Below are 21,230 nucleotides of genomic sequence, written 5' to 3'. Positions count from 1 at the left end.
GCTGGCCCGTCTGCCCTCTGACCTCACCTGCCACAGCTAACCTCCCACCCCGCCCCGCCCCGCCCCTGCCCTCTTCCATAACAAGCTCTTTCCAGCCTCTGGGCCTCCGTGCTTGCTGGTCCCTAATGCCAAGAATACTTCTCCCCTATGTCTCAGTGAGGCCATTCTTGGAGGAGACCCTCCTCCCATCACTCTCTTAACTTTCATTCACTCCCTGTCACTACCGCAGATAATCGCTCTCTCCTTCAGGCAGCAGACTTCATGAGGGGAAGGACCCTCTTGTTCCCTGATGCGTTCCCAGTGCCTAGAACAATGCCTGGCACAGAGAGGCCTCTGATAGGAAGGAACAAGCTTCCCAGTGAGTGGATGATTGTCTCCATTTTACAAGTGAGCAAACTGAGGTTAAATAATGGTCCCAGCGAGTAAGTGTGGAGCTGGAATTTGAGAGCAGGTTTGTCTGATTCCAAATCTTGGGTTCCTACCTCCATCCTGTGCACCTCACTACTGAGTAGGACGGATGGGGAACCTCATATATAGTGGGGAAGGGGTGTCACCTGCAACAGCAAGGCCCCAGCCATCCTCAGCCCCAGGGCAGTGGGGGGCGGAGCAGGCCTAGCCTCCCAAGTCAGGTGCCAGGGGCCAGATTATACCTAAGGCCAGAGGGAGAGGATCAACTGGCTAGAGATAAAGCGCTAAAGACACCTATCCAGTTACCAGGGTTCCAGCCCTGTCCTCTGGTGACCAACTGGGGGGCTCCAAACAGGTGCCCCCCTCTCTCTGGGCATCAGGGCACCATCTCTAAAATGACATTACTACCCTCATCCTACAGATTTTAAACTTTAATAGACACCACCCAAATTCCCTTCTCAAAAGGGAGGTCTGGATGAGTTCAGCCTTACACAGTTTCCATATCCCATAGGTCACAAGTAGTTTTTCCTTCTTGTTTTAATCTTCGTTTTGAAAATGATTAGTGAGGTGGGACAGCTCTTCATGTGGTTTCTGGCCCATTTGTCTTCTTCTTTTTTCTACTTGTAATATCTTTGCCCATTTTCCCACCTTGGGTTATTCCTGTTTTTCTTATTGATACCTAGGAGCTCTTTGTATATTAAGAATGACAATCTTTGGCCTACTTTGTGTGTAAGTGGCTTAATGATCAGACTGAACATGTAGCAGAGGGTTGCAAACGTGACATGTGCTTTTTTTTTTTCCTCCCTCTCTCTTATTCTCTGTTTTATCTCTAAAACCCAGTCCTTAATTATTTGAACAGCTCTCCAAGCTTTCTGGTTTTAAAAAGCCCAGCCCAGTGCTAAATTTTAAACACAAAGGTCTAATTCCAAGCTCTCTTCTTCCCTGACCTGGCTCCTGACTCCATTCTCTGCCCTGTGGAGAGATGCGTCATGCTTTCTCCCTCTTCCCCCCCCCCCCCCCCCTTTGGGGGGGGAAAAAGGGGGGGGGGACAGGGAGAGGGGCCTCTTACTTCTCTGGTGCTGCTGTGGCCTCACAACACTCAGCACTGAATAAACTCGGAACCCCATCACCAGTGAGCAGGAGGGCAACGGGTCAGGTCTAAACGTTCCTATGCCTCCCTTCACGCTCCCCGACCCCGCAGGTGGGGTCGCTGCGGCAGGGGTGTGATTTATCGGGGAAGGAGCATGGGCTCTACTTCTTCCTATCTTCCTAGCTCCCTCTCCACCCCTTGGAGCCCCCACAGCCTCTTGCCTCTTTGAGTTGGGAATCTGCAGCTTGGATCAAGATCAGCTGCCTTCTTCAGTCCCTTTGGCAGAGAATTGGCCAAATGGTGTCAGTGCGGGCTTCCCCAGGCCTGCTCTGGCCCCTTTGGCAGCTCTCACTCATTTCCCCTTCTCCCTAATAGACATGGGGAGAGTCAGCAAGTGTGTATCCATCAGGGGATGAAATGCTATTTCCATGGTCTTCAGGTCCCCTCTAAACGATGAGTGCTTCTCTTGCCACCCCAGCTGGGTTTAGGGAGATGGGGAAGTGTCCAGCCCTGCCCCAGCCGCTCCAGGACAATTTTTTGGGCTCCTCTTCAGAAATCCACTTACACAGGCTGGGGAGGAGATGGTTGCCCCCCCAAGATAGTTGGCCCCCCTCACTAAGCCCCGGAGCGGGTATCAGGCCCCAATTTCATACTCATGAGGCAGCTCTCTTTAGAACACGGTGGCAGGGGAGGGAGGACGCAGAGACTGTTTCCACCCTTTGTCACCAGTTTTGGCGCAGCGAGATAAGTCCTGTTCATTCATTCGTCCAACACACATTTCCAGAGCACCCAGCATACCCAGCACTGTGCATGGCACTGGGAGGAGGGCTGAAAAAGACAGAGCCTGGGAAATTTACCTTCCAATCTAGAATCATATTGTGCATCTTTCTAAAATGTTTCAACGGGTCTGTGATTTGTCTTTTAACTTTGTCTGATAAATCAAATAAAAGCAAGTGAGAGGGGTTTTTTTTGTTTGTTTGTCTTGTTTTGTTTCTTGTTTTCACCCTTATGTTCCTGGAGTCTAGAAAAGGGCCTGGTACATTGCCATCTGATGGACGGATGGATAAATGAATATTGAACCCTTACACGCAGTGGGTTTTGACAGATGGAGAAACTAAGGCTCAGAGACAGGGAGGAACTTGCCCTAAGGCCCAAAGATCTGAGACAAGAGTCCACATCTGGGCCTCTCTCCCTTCTGCCAAGATTTGAGAGGGGAAGGGAGCCTGTGGGAAGAGGCCAGACCCAGAATCAGGTCCATGAAGATGCCTAGCCCATGCCTGGAGGCCCAGCTGGATTCTCGACTCTGTCATCCCTCAGAGCCTCCTGGTCCCCAGGGTGCTGCCTGAGAGGGGCTGGGGCTGTCCCTGAACACTGACAGGGTCTGGTATGAGGACCAGCCCTGACTTTTAGACCCAGTCCCCTTCCCTGATACTTACTGGCAGTGGGGCCCCAATATTTCTCTGGGCTGAGCCCTGATCATATGCCCAAAGCTTCCTTGGGCTTAATTTTATGAGGTGAGGAGGGTGCTTATGTTGGGCCTGTTCTGAGGACTAGACTCTCCCTAATACTTAATAATAACCACCGGTTCCTAAGACTACCTGCCTTTAAATCTCAGCTCGCCACTTATCAGCTGTGTGATCCTGGGCAACTTACTTACCTTCTCTGTGCCTTAACTTCTTTGTCTGTAAGAGGACGTCCATCTTTACCTGCCTCATAGGGTTGTTGCGACAGAGTCTGGCCGTGTAGGAGCTCCACACTGCTCACACCTACCTCCTGCTAGACCCTGTTCTAATTGTGTCACACACCAACTAACTGAACCTTCACAACAACATAAGAAGACAGTATCCCCATTTTATAGATGGGGAAACGGAGGCTCAGAGAGGTGAGGTTGAGGTTTGAACCCAGGCTGTCTGTCTCCAGCCAGTGCTGCTAACTGCTTCGTCGTCCCTCCTCCTAACATTGGCATTGTGGGCCTTCGGGGCTTGAGGGGTCCTAGAGATGATCCAAGCCCTCAGGGGCTGCCTCCAGAAGTGGGAGACAGGAACCAAAAGGATCGGGCTCAAGATCCTCACCCTCACACCCAGCCAGGTTTCAGCCAAAGCAGCTCCATCTTTACCTGCCTTATTAACTCAGCACCCATATCGCATCTCATTACGGGAAAAAGGAGGCTTCCTTGGCTGAAAATATTCTGAAAGCCCTTTATGAGGACCAATCCTTTGTTTTTCTGCTGGGGAAACTGAGGCATGGGACGATGAGGAACTCTGCCAAGATCATACAAGGAGTCTTGAGTCCAAGCCGAGACAGGTACCACCGTCCTGGTCCCTAGCCCTGCGCTCTGTCAAGTGCAGGATTTCAACAGGACAAAGGAAAGGAGGTTGCATATAGAGCTGTCAAACCTGGTACCTTTCTCAGATTAATCTTCAGAATCCGGGCTTTTCAGCTCGTCTTAGAAAGTTTCCCCTACATCTGAGACTAAGGATGTCCTATATGTTGGCTAATTGAATTTAAATAATAAAACAAGTAAAAGCTTCCCCTACCTTCCCTGGAATCCTGGCACTCACATCTTCCCTAGGGCTTGTGGGAGCCACTCACATCCTCCCCGGGGCTTGTGGGAACCTCCTGGTTTAGACCAGTGGGCACGGCCCCCCTCCCATGGCATATGGCAGAGGGGCTCCAGATTAGCTGGACATAATCCCAGCAGGGTCCTAACTGCTGCAAAAATCCTCCCATTCAGCCAGAGCTGAAGTTTTACAGCCTCCCAAAGAGCCAGGAGACGCCTCCACAAATAAAGAGCAATGGGGAATCATAAGCGCCGTAGGGGAAGGAATGGGAATCAGTAGCTAGTGTTGGCTGAACCCCAGCACTGCCAGGTACTTTATACGCAGGTCTCAGGGTACTTCACAGAAGGCAAGTAGGTTTAGAGAGGATCAGAGAAGAAAGAGACCTGCCCAGGGTCACACAGCAAACCACAGAGAGCCAGAACTGGAAGGAGCCAGAACCTGAGTCCACTCCCAGCCAACAAGTCCTCACTGAGCACCTACTGTGTACCAGGCACCTAGTCTGCCAGAAACACACCTGCTGCAGGGAGACGCCATTCACGGGAGGGACAGGGAGATTTCTTGAGCACCTGCTCTGCACGGTTTGGAGCAGGATACATTTGATCCTCAGAATAGCCCTATGAGGTAAATACAGACGAAACTGAGGCACAGAGTATTTCGGCAACTTGTCCAGGGCCGCTCACACGGCAAACCTGTGCCTGTCGCTGGAAAAGAAAAGGAACTGTTTTCTCAGTATTTTTTTCAAGAGTGGCAACTGCATCTCCTTGACAACTTTGTGACCGTTTTACATGTAGGACAGTTGCAAGACAGTTTCTTAGACGATTTCACATACTTGACAACGTGATGACACTTTCACACGCAAGACGGTTTTGTGACAAAGCTATAGGCAGATTGATTTTCTGACGGTTTTACACTCAGGACAACTGCATGATGATTCTATGTTCATGGATAACAGGGAGCTGAACTCTGGAGAGATGGGTCCCAGAGAGGCCACCGGTCCCAGTCTCCGCTCCTATGCCATGTGTAGCTTGCTCAATGACGAGGGATCCGACAACAATCCTTTTTTACAAAAAAATGATGATTTTCTGAGGGTGAGTAGTGCGGTTTCTGGCTGCACCCACAGGGCTCCCATGAGGAACACAAGTGTGACTGCTCTTGATGAGCGGTTAACGGAGGGCAGAATGCGTCTGCCGGGGTCAGGGTGGCTCATTAAGGGATAGGGAAGCAGAGGTTTGGTTTGGTGAGGGTGGGGGTATGCCAGGCACAAGCAGCCTGCTCTGAACTGTGTCCACCCCACTACCTAGCAGGAGGGCCAGGCAGGGGCAACACCGGGCAAAGACTTCATGCTTCGACCCTGAGCACTAGAATCCTTGTGAGGTGGGTTTCGCCAGCCAGCCCACACCCACCACTGTCCGGGCCGCATGCTCACGCTTAGGCGCACACAAACCCGGCCCCCTCCCTTCCTGCCTTGCTGACCTTGGGACTGCCCCAACTTTGGGGTCCTTGGGAAAGCCCTCCAATGAGTGGGAAGAGGAGCTGGGTTGCCCCTTCCAAATATTACCCTGGCCTCTCATCCATCATCAGGCCCCCAGGGCAAGGTGCTCTCTGGGGACTCTGTCTAGCTCCGCTCCGTCCAGGGGTTGGCCTTTGAGCCTCAGTTGGCTCATCTGTATAACAAGGAGTTATAACAGTACCAAGCTCCTTGCTTCTTAAAATGAGGTCAAGGACCAGTATCATCAGCCTCCCAGGGGAGCTTTGTAGAAAAGCAGAATCTCAGACCCCACCCCAGACCTTTAGCATTAAAATCTACCTTTGAACCCAAGACCCCTGGGCACTCTGTGGGCAGCATTACTGTTGGGAAGCCCTGGCTGACCTGGCAGAGTGGTTTTTGAAGATTGCCTGAGCTCATACATATATAACATTGGGCACAGCACCGTAAGTTTTCAACCAACCCCATGTATTGAGAGGTGGTGGCGCCTCTGCTTTTTTTTTTTAATGTTTTATTTATTTATTCATGAGAGTCAGAGAGAGAGAGAGAGAGGCAGAGGCAGAGGGAGAAGCAGGCTCCCTGGCCCAGCAGGGAGCCCGATGTGGAACTCGATCCCAGGACCCCGGGACCACGACCCGAGCCGAAGGCAGACACCCAACCATCTGAGCCACCCAGGCGCCCCGCCTCTGCTTTTAATAAGCAGCGCCAGGTGATTCTGCGTGGATTGAAATCTGAGGATCACCATGGGCTGGGAAAGAACAGATGTGGGTGTGAACTCTGGCTCCCCCCCACCCTCCATCCCGCCCTCCCTCGCCCCGTGGTGTAAACCAGTGTCTGTAAAGGATTCCTTCTGGATCCCAAGCAGTGGCTCGGGCGGCGCAGAGCGCCTACTTCCCCGCCTCCCGAAGCCCTGGTGGGGGCACCAAGAAAATCCCTCAGAGAGAGTTTGGAAGAAACCTGAAGGAATAACAGTGGGGACAGGTGTTTGCTCCCCTGCGTGAATGCACACATGCTAACCTGCTCCACGTCCTGGGGCTGAGCATGGCACAGGGGAGAAGGAAGGAGACATACAGAAGAGGCGGGCTCAGTCCCCGGACGGGCAGTACTGGACAGCCGGGCCAACTTCCTGTCTCAGTCAAGGTCAGATGGGCATGGAAGGAGGCAAAGGCCTTAGCACAGCCCGGGGAACTCAGCAAGGCTGTAGTCGGAGAACAAGGGGACGTGTTATTCAGTGTGGAGGATTGAACGAGGCATGGGGTACGCTGGCACCTGGGAGGCAGTGTGGCCTCGAGGCGAAGCTTTCGGTTTCTGCAGTCACCCCGCCCGGGTCTGACTGTCCACTCCACCTCCTACTATGTGCCCTTGGGCAAACAGCAGCGCTGCCCTGAACCTCAGTTTCCTTGTCTCTGAAGTGGGTATGACGATAGTACTTAAATGAACTTTGCAGCATCCCCACGTGGGATGGTGAGCGGCTCTGGAAAAGAATGAGGCCGTGAGCGCAGTATTCGCCAGGATAATTTGGATGAGCAAAAGCAAGGTGCTGACTCGTCTGTGTGGGGTGCTGTGGTTTCTCCCTGCCCTCCTGTGGCTCACCCTCCAGTGGCGGAGAAGGGACATCATCAACTTCCTTTGCAGTATACGAGCCTGGCCCTCCCACCCCAGCAGCAGCTCTCCGAGGACAAAGCGCAAAGCTATGGAAACTTGAAGAACACTCCAAACTGCACCCCGGCCCTCGAGGGAGCACTTTGGGGTGCCTCCCATGCATCTCACAGAAATCAAGTAATAAAATAATGCCCATTTGTCTGCCATGAGTTGTGCTAAGCACTTTGCATGGATGAGCTCATGTCATTCAGACAAGTGCCTGGGAGCTGGTTGCTGCTATTGTCCCCATTTTGCAGAAGAGGAGACTGAGGTTCAGAGTAGTGAAGCCCGTTTATCTGAGCTCACCCGGCCAGGAAGTGGTGGTTTTTCAGGCTCCAAAACCAAGACCACCTCAACATTCTGCCGAACGTGAGACCCTCTAGGTTCCCCCCTGGGTACTGAGAAGAGGCTGGGGGGGGGGCGCTGGAGACCTTTAGCCCTGCACCCCGTGGGAGACTACAAGCTGGGAGTCATTTCCAGGGCCCATCCCTTGCTGGGGATGGTGCAATCTGCCCCCCAGGCAGGGATGTGCCGCGGGGCTCCTCTGAGCCAGCTTCTAGGGGCAGCGACTGCCTCCCACATGTGGTGGCCTGAGCGGACAGGCGGGAGCCCAGATGTTGTTTATTTCCTTTGGTCATCGGTGACATGTGTCCCCCACTGCCAGGCAAGGATCTGAGGATGCACTGCCCAGCACTATCTGCATGCCCCCCCCACACCCCCACGATGGTTCTGGATCCTCCCCAGGGACAGAGCAGGACTCAGGGCAGGGACTGGCCCTCCTCAGGTTGCATGGCCTTGGGGCAAGGGGCAGTAATCTCTCTCCCTCCCCATCCTTTGCACCCCCCCCAGGGAGGCCTTCGGGACAGCTGTGTTAAATCCTCAGTCAACCATGACACATGATGTTCTCATGCAAGGCACACTTCCCTGGACACACCCCAATTAGGAAGAAACTCCACCCCCCAAAAATGTCGACATCAAAATAAAAAGTTCTGCACTGATTGCCCAAGCAAGTCCCAAATCACAGACTCCCAGAGACGCATGGCAGGTGGCGATAGGAATGATCCTGAGCCCCTCATCGGTGTCAGGCCTGCTCAGGTCCTCACAACATCCACTGGAAGTTCAGCCAGTACGATGCTTGTTTAACAGGTGGGAAAACTGAAGCCCAGAGAGGTTAAGGCATGAGTTCAAGGTCCCATGGGCAAGGATAAAGGGCAGAACTGGGATTTGAACCCACACAGTCCGGCTCTTAACCCTACTCCAGTCTTCAAGTGTGGTCCCAGGACCAGCAATACCTGGGAACCTGTTAGCAATGCACGTTCTCAGGCCTGGCCCAAATCCACCGAATCACCAGCTTATGGGGGAGACCCAGCTAGCTGTGTTTTAACAAGTCCAAGGCGAATCTGATGCATGCCCCCCACATTTGAGAACCCCTGCTCTCCATTGCCTCCTAACACCAGCGAATGAAGTGGGTGTGAGATAAAAGGAGGCCCAAGGATGATAATTCAGGGCAATTGACCTTCGCCCTCGGTGTCAGGGATCATTAAAGGGAATGGTGGGGGAGCCTGGCGAGACTGTGCCCCGTCTATGTAACTTCAATCAATTATTGCCTTATGGAAATGCAGGCCCAGTGTTGGTAGATACTCTGATTTTTTTCCAGAGAGGTCCAAATTCCAGCTTTTTATGTGAAATCTGTTTTTTGGTAAATGTTAGCAATCTATCCAAATTAGAGTTTTTTGTTTGTATCTTGTTTTTTGTTTGTTTGTTTGTTTAAGTGTGGGGCTGGATGTCTCGACTTGGGTATTAAGGATTTTTCAGTGACAGACTTGCTGTGGGCTGCTGAGGACATGAACCTGTGAGAGAACATGTGATCTTCAGGGTCTTAGATGTCACCCTATGCCTTTGGACCCCCTCTAGGAAAGCTCTGCAGGCTGAAGGTGGGTGGGAGACATATCACAGAGATGACCCTGAATCCACTCAAAATTCCCAAATGGAAAAAATATGGAAATCCCTTGCAAACGTTGAGCCATTGGCTCCTATTGCAATGAGGTGCCTGCGGTTGTTCTCAAGATATGGGTCACCCTAAGGTTGGGAACCCTTGTAGGAAGACACAGGTCATTCCCTGATCCCAAAAGAAAGGATAAACCTGCCCTTCACCCAAGACCAAAGCGGCCTCCTCATGCCTGAAGACCATCTCCCTGGGCCCTGCTGTCCACCAGCACCTCTGGTCTCTGTTTGCTCACCTGTGAAAGGGAAGAGGGTCCAAGTGTGGACTGACACCCCATCACGGGCCGTAGCAGTGAGGGAACAGGAAAGGAACTTGAACTTACATTTATAAAGAAGCACCTACTTACTATGTGCCAGGCACTTGCTAATTTGTTTGCACACACCTCATATCAAGGCCCATGAGGGTAGGAGTTGCTGCCACAGATTTTCAGATGGGGAAACTGAGGCCCACAGAGATGAGGATACTTGTCCAAGGTCACTCCATGAGTGGTGGAGCCAGGATTGGAACCTGGGCACCTGTACCGTAACACACGTCCTTAGATTTTTGAGGGCACAGAACAGATCATCACTTCAATATGACAACAACAGCCACAGAGTATCAGGCGCCTGCTTTGTGCTGGGCTCAAAATCAAGAGATTTTCAGGAACCGTCTCCTTTAATTATAATAACCCTGCAAGATAAGCCTTACCACTCCCTTTTACACTAGAGTGAGCCCAGAGAGCTAAAGCACTTTGACCATGATCACACAGCTGCCCCCCAAAGCTCATAGAGCCCCTCGCACTGGACCTGGCACAGAGTAATATTTGTTGGATGCATGGATGGATGAATGAATGGATCACTCAACCCCGGGCTAGAGCATGCATTCAGAGTTGTTATAAGCCTGCGTCCCTTTGGAAACTGCCAAGCCTGATGTGATCCGTTCCACTGTCATTTCTTGGGGAAAAAGGAAGTGACTCAGATGTCATTCCAAACCCATCCAAATGCTGGAGTAAAACAGGGCCATGTATTTGGGGCCTGGTATTTTGAATGGGGAAGGATGGTGGTGATCAGGGGAGACAATTGATAAAGGAAATCACATGAAGTGCCATCCCCTCTGATGCCCCCTGAAAACCCAGGGGGTTGTAAGTAGAGCTCAAATGCTTTCATTTAGAAATGTGCATCTGAGCTGGGGAGAGGCCAGTGATGAAGGCCAGGAGACAGTTGGGGTGTAAAAGAAGCCAGGGGCTTTCAAATCGTGCTCCCTAAAACCCAGGGCCCGTTGGGGAGCCATGGTAGGCAGGGTGGGTGGCTGGGGCTCCAAGCCCCTTGGCCTTGAGGGAACTGGAGCCTGGGCTTAGATGATGGTCAGAAACTCTATCTTTTGGGGCCCATGAGGTTTCTGGTTGCTTTACTCCCTCTGCATATGATGTGTTTCTTTCTCTCTGTGCTTCTGTATATTAGTCAGGAGTCTCTGGTTGCAAGTGACAGGAAACCTAACTCAAAGTGACTTGAGGAAAGAAGAGAATTTATGGGCCTCCCAGGGGTGCATCCAGGTGCAAACACAATCTCTTGGTGCCGCTGCTGCTCTGTGGTCTCCATTCTCAGGCACCCTCCCATCATGTGGTGCCCACCAGCTCTGTCTGCATCCTCCCAAATTCAGGCAGAGTGGAAAAGAAAATACATGTACGTGCATGTGCGCACGCACACACACACACACACACACACACACACACACACACACACACACCTGTTAAACCCCTCCCCCCCCAAGTCTTAAGTCTTGCTCTTGCTGAGACATATGCCTATATTTGAACCAGCCACTATGGTCAAGGGGACCTGGGGTGAAGTGCATCTGGCTGGAGAGACTCCACATGAACCTCAAAGTCAGAGAGTGCAGACGGATGGGGTCTCTGTTAGCAAAGAGAGGGGCCACAGATGCTAGTGCCCACTAAGCTTCTCACACATGGGCACTACCCTGCCCTCCTGCAAATGTCCTTAGATCAAGAGGCCAACCCAGACCATTGTCTGTTGGCCCAAAGTCAAAATTCTCAAGAAAGATGGTCTAATTGGCCCAGCCAGGAAGAGCCATCAGTCCCTAGTTCAGTCTGTCCACCATTGGCCAGGGGACAGGGTCATGCAATTCAAGCATGGTTGCCAGGTCTGGTTGTCAGGGAAAGGAGATGGTGAGCAAGGAAGACACATCCAAAATGCCTATTACATTTATCTTGGACTTATTATAATGCACATTCCTGGGCCTGAACCCGACACTTTACAAGCCTCCCTGGGGATTCTTACACACAGGCAAGTTTAAGAACTATCACATTTGGATCTTTCTAAAGAAGCATTGTACAAACTCTAGTTGTCATCACTTATTATTCATAGAATTATCATTCAAGTCTCTACACCCATGACCTTGGGGAGGAGAGAAATAGCATTGCTCTGTCCAACAAGTTACAGAGATGTGATGAAAAGCCAGAGCGAGGCCATCAGAATTATGTCAGGAGTGCCATTACAACATAGAGGCACTAGAGGGCACCCTAGCCCACCACCAGGACCAAGGGCGCAGCAGGAGGCGAACTCTTCAAAACTTGGGTTTGAAAGAAGACACTTGAGATCCATCCCCTGCATGCACACCCATGTGTACACACACACACACACACACACACACACACGGACACCATCCGAGGTGAGGGGAGGGTCCTTATCAGGTTCTTTTGTCTTCAGCATGTCGAAATATCACTCTACAAATAATGCTGTAGCTCTAAATGCTGTTTGGCCACCTGACGGTGGGGAAGGCTCCACCCCTTCTGGCCTCAGGATCCCCAGTGCAACTGCAGGGGTCAGGCTGAGTGATTCCGAAGCTCTTCCCAGAGACCGGTTAGAAAGAGTTTGCTTTGTCCCATCTGGGTTACCATTCAGCCACTCCTGTGGGCTTCAGCCCTCCCACCAGCTGTGAGGTCCCATGATGGCAGGGGCCGTGCGCGGCTCATCCCCGCCGCCTCGGGCTCTGCCTGACACAGAGGAGCCCTGAACAAATGCTCCGCGAGGGCAGTGGGGGCTGGCCGACGGGGGGCCGCCTCCACTGATGCTGCAGGATCCTGGGAGCGCATCTCACCTCCTTGAGCCTGTCTCCTCGGCTGCAAAGTGGGCAAGGACACCCGTGTTGGGGGTGAGTCTCTGTCCACACACTCAGTTTGCAGGAAATACTATTTTTTCTGTAACTGAACGTAATTTCTACTTTGAACTCCTATTCTGCCAAGTGGCAGAGATCATCTCAAGCCAACTGAGGGTCCCTTTGCCCTTTGTTGTGGGGCCACATCTCAGGTCCCCCAGGATTACATAGCACCAAGGCACTGAGGAGAGGTACCCTGGTCTCCACCGACATCTCTCTGTGCCCACCTGTGAGGCTGAAGACCCCACAGCATCAGTCATTCTCATGCTGTCCTCAGTACCTGTCAGAAAGGCCCAATGACCTAAACAAGAGGGGTGGCACTTTCCTCCCTCTCCTATACAAGAATCTGAGGTAGACAGCCCTGGGTTAGCATGGCCGTCCTCTCTGCCAGGTCCCTCTGCCCCCTGCATCGGCCCTGGCTCTGTCTTCTGAGTCCACAATCCTGCAGGCAAAGGAAGAAGGGGAGGAGAATAGAGCTGCCCTTCTTTATTTTTTTTTAAAGATTTTATTTATTTATTTGACAGAGATAGAGAGAGAGCACAAGTAGGCAGAGAGGCAGGCAGAGGGAGAGGGAGAAGCAGGCTCTCCTCCGAGCAGGGAGCCCGATGCGGGACTCGATCCCGGGACTCCAGGATCATGACCTGAGCCGAAGGCAGTTGCTTAACCAACTGAGCCACCCAGGCACCCGAGCTGCCCTTCTTTCAAGGTCATTCCCTGAGTGTGGCACAGGACATTCCCACTTGAAGCCTACTGGTCAGGACTTAGGCACCACACCCTATACCTCTGCAAAGGGGCCTGGGAAGTGTAGTCTTTGTTCTTGGAAGGCATGCCTTCCGCTAAACCTAAGGGTTCCCTTACTGAGGAGAGAACAGACCTAGGGGTATAACTAACATAGTGCTCATGGCTGCAGGTCTCCACTGCTCTCAGAACTTCTCTCACCTTCTCCTGCCCAAAACCCCAGCTTGAGGATGGGCCGGGGCTTGGGGCAAGAAGTAGAAGGGGTAGAAGTAGAAGATAGTCCCCTCCCCTTCCTAATCCCTCCCCCAAGCCACACACACAATAGAGGCTAGATATTTTTGTAAATATATTTTTATCGTAAAATATTTCAAACCTACAGTCAAGAATAAAAAATACAATGAACATTTGCATATCTGCCAGCCACCTGCTGAAATCTTGCCATCTTAATATTTGCCTCAGATTTTAAGAAACGAAATATTACAGATTCAAGAGGACTTCTTCCTGAATCCCTTTTTGCCTACTTCTTGCCCCGGAGGAACCACATCCTGAATTCGGTGTTTATCAGTCCCTTATGTCTTTTACTCTTAATACAAATTTAAGTATCATACATGTCCCAGAGTATCGTTTTGCAGGGTTTTGAACTCTATACCAATGGCTTCTTCCTCTATGATTTCATTGTGCAATTTGCATTTTCGCTGTCAGCCTTGTCTTTGAGATGTATCCACGAGGTCAGCTGCACCTCCGCCTCAGTCATGTATCGTGGGTTGTATATGTGGCTATGGCTGGGGTACGGGACTGCACCCCAGTGAGCTTCTCTCTTCTTTTGATAGACAGGTTTTTATACTTGTTTGCTATTAAATGATACTGCAGCGAACGTCTTTGCTCATGTTCCTCTGGGCACAGACACAAGAGTTTCTCTGTGCCGGTGGCTCTGAGAGCATGGTCAACGGATCAGTAGCAGCAGCATCACCTGGAACCTGTTAGAAATGCAGAGTCTCAGGTCCACTCAGCCGGACAGGCGGACACTCGGGGTGAAACTCAGCGCTGTGTGTTGTAACAAGACCTGTAGGAGAGGCTGGCACAAGAGTTTGAGAAGCACTGCTCTAGGGTTTCGACCACAAGCCAAATTGCTATGTTCAGAAAAAGACGCACCCTCAGATTTACTAGATGTTGCTGGATTTCTCCCCAGGGTTTATTTACACTCCTATCAGAAGGGAAAGTTTCCTCTCCTCCTTGCCAGCCCCTCTGTATTATTAGAATTTAACCTGTTTTTTCCCATTGGTCTTGGCTCTGTTAACTTCTCAGCTGATGTTCTCTCTCTGGCCCTGGGGATCCCTCTTACGACATCACGCTCTCTCTCTGCCCTCAGATCCCTGAGGGGCTACAGCTTTGGAAACACACAAACCTTTCCTCTGCTCTTCTGTGGCCGTTTCTCTTCCCAGGGGCATTAGCGAGCCCGCTGGATCAGTCAAGGTTCTTGGGTGTAAGCAACAGTAATGGGAGTTATCAGCAGGATGAGGGGGGGCTCACAGGATCCAGGCAGCTGGAGACCAGGCTTGGAGAAATGGCAGGACCCATCCCAGAGCGGGAGGGAGGGGAGGCAGAAAAGGCCCCAGACTGGTCTGCACAGACCTCACCGTGACCCTCATCCCCACATAGCCCCTCACTCACTTTGTCCAACTCCCAGGACTCGGGGTCACAGGAATGAGTATCTGATTGGTCAAGGCCCATCACTGCCAACTTGAAGAAGGTATGAACTTCCCTGGTTTCTGTTCTGGGGGAGGGGCACCAGGATTTGCCCTTCTCCAGGTCCTCACACAACGGGCAATTCCTCTAAAAGGCAGATGAGGCACAAACAGAAAGTTGGGGAGCAGACCTGGAGAGTCGAGAATGTCCCATGCTGGGTGGCCGTGGGCTCAGGGGAGCCAAGGTATGTAACTGGCTTATTAAACAGTCTGACCTTAATTGGGTATAAACATGGAACCATTTCATGTGTCCCCAGTTGCCTCTAAGAAGCTGCTCGGTCCTTCCCCACCCCCGGTCACTTTCTGACTCTCCCCAGCCCCCACCTCCAGTGGTTTTCCCTGCTGTCTCTGGCTGGGACACTTGCCAGCAACCAGCCTGCTTGGGTGAGGCCGCAGCCTTAGCATCTAAGCCCGGCTACTTCTAAGGGGCCCTCGCCACTGAGAAGCCCCTCGTGCTTGCCGTGAAGGATGCCGTCTTCAGCTGCTGCCTCTCCTCCCAGCTCTGCCCGTCTCTCCCCTGCCCTTTTTTCTCTGCTCAGAGAGCCATGGGAAGGGGCAGATCTGCAGGGCTGCCACAGAAGTGAATGCCCAACCTGGGGCATGAGAAGCTGGCCACCCCTTGTTGCAGGCACCCCGTCTCTGTGAGGGGCACCCTGCCTCTCTTCTCCATTGGTTTTGGGGGTTGGGAACAGAGGGAAAGCCACAGGCACCCACCCCTGCCCCAAGCAGACAACTCCGAATTCCCATGAGCCCCTCTCTCTAAGTGGTCGGCTTAATCAGGTGATGGTCAGGATAGCAGCAACCCCCTATGAGCCTTGGAGAGGCTCTCTTTCTAGAGTATTCTCTGCCTCCTTCTTCCCAGCTTTGGTTCCTGGTGGCTGACTCCGAGGCAACAAAAGTTTCCTTCCCTCGACTCACTACACTTGATGATGCTGGGAGTGCTTGATGACGGTGACAGGGAGGAAGGGAGTCTTGTTCAGAAACACAGCAGGAGGAGAAGGGTCTCCCCCACCCCCACATGCATGCGCACCCCCCCCACACACACTGAAAAATACACACTATTTCCATGAAGGCTAAGTTTGCCTGTGACTTATAGAAAAATCCAAAGAACAGTGGTTTAAACGAAACAGACAGTGATTTCTCCGTCCTGTAAGTCTACACGGGCAGCCCAGGGCTGCTATAGTGGTTCCACCTTCCTTGGGGACCTGCGCTCTTTTTTCTTATTTCTCTATCATTCTCAACACATGGTTCCCACTTCATGATCCAAAGTAGCTGTCTGTGTTCCAGCCATCGTGTTCACATTCCACCCAACAGGAAGGAAGGATGAAGGGGATGACAAAGGGCACGCCCCTGCCCTTTAAGGCAGCTTCTTAGAAGTTGCACACATTGCTTTAGCGTATACCCCTTGGCCAGACTGGGGTCTCATGACTGTATCTAGTTGTCTGGGAAATGTAGTGGTTTGTCTGGGTGGCCATGTGTTCAGTTACTATGCCCCATGAGACAGTCCGAGCTGCTCACATATATGGTTTGACTATTTCTCTCCCCTTTTCCCCCACCTTCCACCCTGGTCTGGCTGGCAGTGGGCACCGGTCTTGGGGGCAACTGCACAGGCTGTGTCATCTGCTCAGAGGAAAATGGCTGCTCCACCTGCCAGCAGAGACTCTTCCTATTCATCCGCCGGGAAGGTATCCGCCAGTACGGCAAGTGCGTGCACGACTGTCCCCCCGGCTACTTCGGCGTCCGCGGCCAGGAGGTCAACAGGTGCAAAAGTACGTGGCTCCTCCCTCATCCTGCACTAGCGCTGGGCTCCTGAGACCTCTGGCCCACACCCCACCTCTCACCCCAACACAGCCACAGGGCAGGTGGTGTGTGCCTGAGCCCAGACCCTGAGATACTTGTTTGGTTTCAGGCTGGCTCAGAAGCCCTAAGCAAGTCAGTGCCCTGGCTGGGCTCAGCACTAATAGAGCAGGAAAACTTCACCTCTCTCTAGCTTAGTTTGCTGTGTGGCCTCAGGCATGTTACTCACCCTCTCTGGGCCTAGCTCAAATGGGAAAAGGAGTCCTAACTCCTAATTCTAATTTTCATCGTGATCGGGGACAAATCATGACCACGTTTGAGCTTTGATGGAAATGCAGCAGGAAGTCCTCACGCACAGCCCACATTTGCTATGTGACTTTAGACAAGCCACTTGCCCTCTCTGAGCCCTGGCTCAAATGAGAAAGGGAATCTTGACCTTTAAATCCAAATAACCACATTACCTTGGACGTGTCACCTGCCCCCATGAGCCTCAGTGCAGATGAGGAAGGGAGTTCTTGAATGCAGTTCCCGCACGGGTCTGGGCTTCAAAGGAGACTGAATCCTGCCCCCAGTGCTGCAGAGCTTGGGCTGCTCAAAGCGCTTCCACTTCAGGCAGGCCCAGAGGGCCCCCTTCTGGGCAGTCACCCTCACCACGGGTGGCCCTGGCTCTCTTGCAGAATGCGGGGCCACGTGCGAGAGCTGCTTCAGCCAGGACTTCTGCATCCAGTGCAAGAGGCGATTTTTCCTGTACAAGGGGAAGTGTCTGCCCACCTGCCCGCTGGGCACCATGGCCCAGCCCAGCACACGGGAGTGCCAGGGTGAGTGGGGGCCTCCTCGTCCTGCCTCCTTCCCTTCAGGGGCTGGTGAGGGGTGTCAGGAGACCTGGAAGAACATAGGAGAATGTCACATGGTGCTGGGAGGCCCAACAGGTGATGTCAGGTACACACAGGGACCCTTCAATACACAACGCCATCATGAGCACCATTATTACGATCACTATCACTACCAACACCAGCTTCGTTGCTATCACCAAGGGAGGCCCCAGAGGTCACAAGAAAAGCACTGATTCTAGAATAAGACAGACCTGGGTTCAGATCCTTTTCAGGCTCCCTTCTGCCCCTCCCTGAGCCTGGCTAATCTCCCCACCCCTACTTCAAGCTTCAGGTCAAGAGTCTCCACCTCCAGGAAGCCTTCCGGGTCCCTCACGCCCCTGGGACCCATGCCTCTTCTGGGCTCCAGCAGCTGCCTGTGTTTCCCCCGTTACGGCCCAAGCACCCTGCCCTTCCAGCCTGACGTTTCCGGGTGGTGAACTCTGGGAGTCAGAGCCAGGTCTGTCTTGTGCCCTCTGCCAATCAGTGCACAGCACAGCACAAAGCATGCAATAGGTGCTCAGTCCCTGCTCATCAAAGGAACACATCTAGCAGAAGGACCACTGTTCTCAGGTCTGGAGACCTGGTTTCTGGGCCGGACCGGGTCTTAAACACTTGCCATGTCCTGACATGGAGCCCCTTCTCTGTTCCCTTAGCAGGCCCCCTACCTGCTCTAGGCCTCAGTGGCCTAATCTGCAAAATGGGGGTATTAATAGCTGCCCTCTTCTTTGCCTACCTCTCAGGGACTCTTGAAAGAATCAAATGTGAAAGACTATATTTTTTGTGTGTATTTTTAAAATTGTTCCCTACTGAGAACTTTCTTGTCCCGTGACCTCATTTTTCCCTCACAATAGCCCTGCATAGCTTCCGCCTTCCACAGCCCATCAGAGGCGCAGGATCAAGGTCAAAGCGATGTCCTGGCCCTGAGGGCCTCCCAGCCTGCCCCTCCTCCTCCCAGCCTTCCCCCTGCCCCCACTCTAGCTACCCTCCCTCGGACATGTTTGCCAGGCGCCGGGGCTGCGCACACCTGCCTGCATCCTGCTTTCTTCCGACTCCACTGGATCTCCTCCTCTCCCTTTAGCTCCTCTGTCACCTCCTCAGGGACGCCTTCCCCTCTAAAGCCAACGGTCACTCCTGCTTCTGGCCCGGGCATGCTTTAGTACGGCGCCCATCCTGGGCCCTCATAAATAGAGAGTCAAGTGTCTCCCCTCTGCTCCTCGTGAGAGCTGGTGTCTTCGGGGACAGGGACCACTCCAAACCTGCCCTTGAAGGACATTCTCTGCCAGCTGACCCAATCTGTCTGTATGTCTGTCTGTCTCTCTCCACCTAACAGAAGAATGTGAGCTGGGCCCCTGGGGCAGCTGGAGCCCCTGCGTGCACAACGGGAAGACGTGCGGCTCGGCCTGGGGCCTGGAGACCCGGGTGCGGGAGGCCGGCAGGGCCGGGCAGGAGGAGCTGGCAACCTGCCAGGTGCTGTCCGAGTCAAGGAAATGTCCCATCCAGAGGCCCTGCCCAGCAGGTGAGCCCCAGGCGGCGTTCGGGGCTGCAGCAGGCAGGACCCCCGGAGGACGCTGGGGGGCTGGGGACATAGCTTACCCAAATAACACCCGTAAGGCGGCTGAAAATCCAAGATTAACCATACCTCCCTGTGGGTTAAGTCCTGCCCTCCCTGGTGTCCTTTCAAAGGCAGGCTTCCCTGCCGGGGGTCAGTCCCAGCTACGGGACAGATATGTGCCTGCCTTCATTAAGACTTCTCTGCCCTTTCAGAATGACCGCCTCCCCCCCCTTTTTTTTAAAGATTTTATTTATTTATTTGAGAGAGAGAGAATAAGAGACAGAGAGCATGAGAGGGAAGAGGGTCAGAGGGAGAAGCAGACTTCCTGCTGAGCAGGGAGCCGGATGTGGGACTCGATCCCGGGACTCCAGGATCATGACGTGAGCCGAAGGCAGTCGCTTAACCAACTGAGCCACCCAGGCGCCCCCGCCTCCCTTTTAATAACAAGGATTTCGGAGCGCCCTCTTTATGACTCCAGAGTTCACGGATAACGTAATCCCCTTGCATAGGTCATTAAAAAAAAAAATCAGTAGAGTGCCCTGTCATATAAAAGAGAAATAAAAGAAACTTCCCCACGTGGCCATGCTTGGGCTCAACACACATTGCGAACACTTAGCTGAGTCGGGGCAAAAGTGAGGGCTACGGTCGGTTGGTCGGAGCACAGAGACGCGACTTCCCAAGAGGGGACCAACTCTTAGGAAAGCCCAAGTAAACCGTGTGATGGGCCCCACGCCGGCAGCCTGGGGATGTTCAGCGACGGGCGAGTGTTCAAAGGCGCGTGGCTGGAGGGGCTTCCCCGGGCCGCGCTGAACAATGCCCTGTGCTCTCGGTGCAGAGAGGAACCCCGGCCAGAAGAAGGGCCGCAGAGACCGGCGCCCGCGCAAGGACAGGAGGCTGGAGGGCACGCTGGACGTGAGGCCCCGCCCACCAGCCTGAGGAGGCCCCCCCCCACCCCAAACCTGCAGCTCCCCCCTCTCCGCCCCCTGCAGCCTCTGCCCCACACCACCCCCTCCTGCCTCCGCCTCCGCTCCTTCTCTCTCCCCACCCTCCGCTTCCTCCCTGTGTCCTGCCTTTCCTGCTCTCGCCTTTATTCCTGCTCTTTCTTCTGTGTCTCCTCCCTCCCGTCCTTTCCCTTCCTTCTCTTTAAACCTTTTATCTGCCTGCCTTTCTTTTCCTTTTCTCCTGTTTTCCTTCCTGTACTTCCCTGTCCCGCTCTCTCCGTCGCTCTCTCACACGCGCACGCGCACACGCACGCTCTAGCACGCACACTTTGAGAGACCAACCCTCTGTGTCTCGCTCTGTCCGCAGCTGCTCTCTCTACTTCTCAAAGAAAGCAAACATCTTTCTCTAGGGCTTTCCCTGACCCTGTCCTGACCCCACGTTCGCAGAGAAGGGGTTTCCACGGGCGGGGCCCAGGCCATGATCCAGGCAGGCTGCCAGAGTCCTGACCACCCTGCTTCTGCTCCAGAGGAGACCCAGGAGTGCCCCCTGCTCAGACCAATCCCTGGTGGCCATCTCTGCAGCCCTCCGTCCCCGGTTCCTGTGGGAACCCCCTAGAAGAGGCTCTGGGGGCTCCCCGTGCCCTGTGTGGACACAGATGTGGCCTCTGGCTGGACAGCCAGCCCTGAGCCTGCCTGTGGCCACAGAGTCTGCCCTCAGTGCTCCGTGACTGCCCTCCCTCGTGGTTCCCTGCCCCCTACTTCCCAAGCTGACTGTACTCCCATGTCCTTTGGGGGCCCAAGCACTGCATCCGATGGGACTGTCATCCCCGGGGGAACCACGGGCCCAGCCCAGAGGAGGCCATCACAGCTGAAAGGAATTTTGAGATTATCCGAGCAGCTCTGTTCCCCACCCTGGAGCCTCCTGCCCCTTGTACCCCTGGGGAAACTGGGGCCCCTTGCCCAAGGTCACCCAGAAAATCCAGGTGCTACGCTTTCTACTTATTGACTGCCCAGCGCAGCAGATCCACAGGACACTCTGGGGGCCTTTGGGGAGGTGAGGAAGGAAGGAGCAAGGGAAGGGTCAGAACAAGGGAAGATTTCTCCACTCCCACACGCCACCACTGAACCCTGAGCACTTGCATTTCACTGTGACACCCCCGCACCAGGGGGGGATGAACATCGGGGAGTCTCAAGTAATACTTAGCTCAGAAGTCTGTTTGTTCTCACTGCCTGTCATTCCACCA

At 53.3% G+C, this 21,230-nt stretch overlaps 1 protein-coding gene across 1 annotated transcript in view; it reads left to right on the top strand.

Moving 5' to 3' along the window:
* Positions 1-19,981, top strand: part of RSPO4 (R-spondin 4) — a 32,718-nt gene extending 12,737 nt beyond the window's left edge. Inside the window, exons 2-5 of the mRNA XM_025876282.2 lie at positions 16,405-16,593; positions 17,299-17,439; positions 18,824-19,009; positions 19,881-19,981. Of these exons, the coding sequence (XP_025732067.2) occupies positions 16,405-16,593; positions 17,299-17,439; positions 18,824-19,009; positions 19,881-19,981 (617 nt within the window). The remainder of the gene's footprint in view (positions 1-16,404; positions 16,594-17,298; positions 17,440-18,823; positions 19,010-19,880) is intronic.
* The last annotated feature ends 1,249 nt before the right edge of the window (positions 19,982-21,230 follow it).

Source organism: Callorhinus ursinus, unplaced genomic scaffold (assembly GCF_003265705.2).
Source record: "Callorhinus ursinus isolate GAN/ISIS: 27379988/994484 unplaced genomic scaffold, GSC_fseal_2.0 scaffold38, whole genome shotgun sequence".
Lineage (NCBI taxonomy): Eukaryota > Metazoa > Chordata > Mammalia > Carnivora > Otariidae > Callorhinus > Callorhinus ursinus.
Note: the sequence above shows the minus strand (reverse complement) of the source record. Positions and strands in the feature narration are given on the sequence as shown.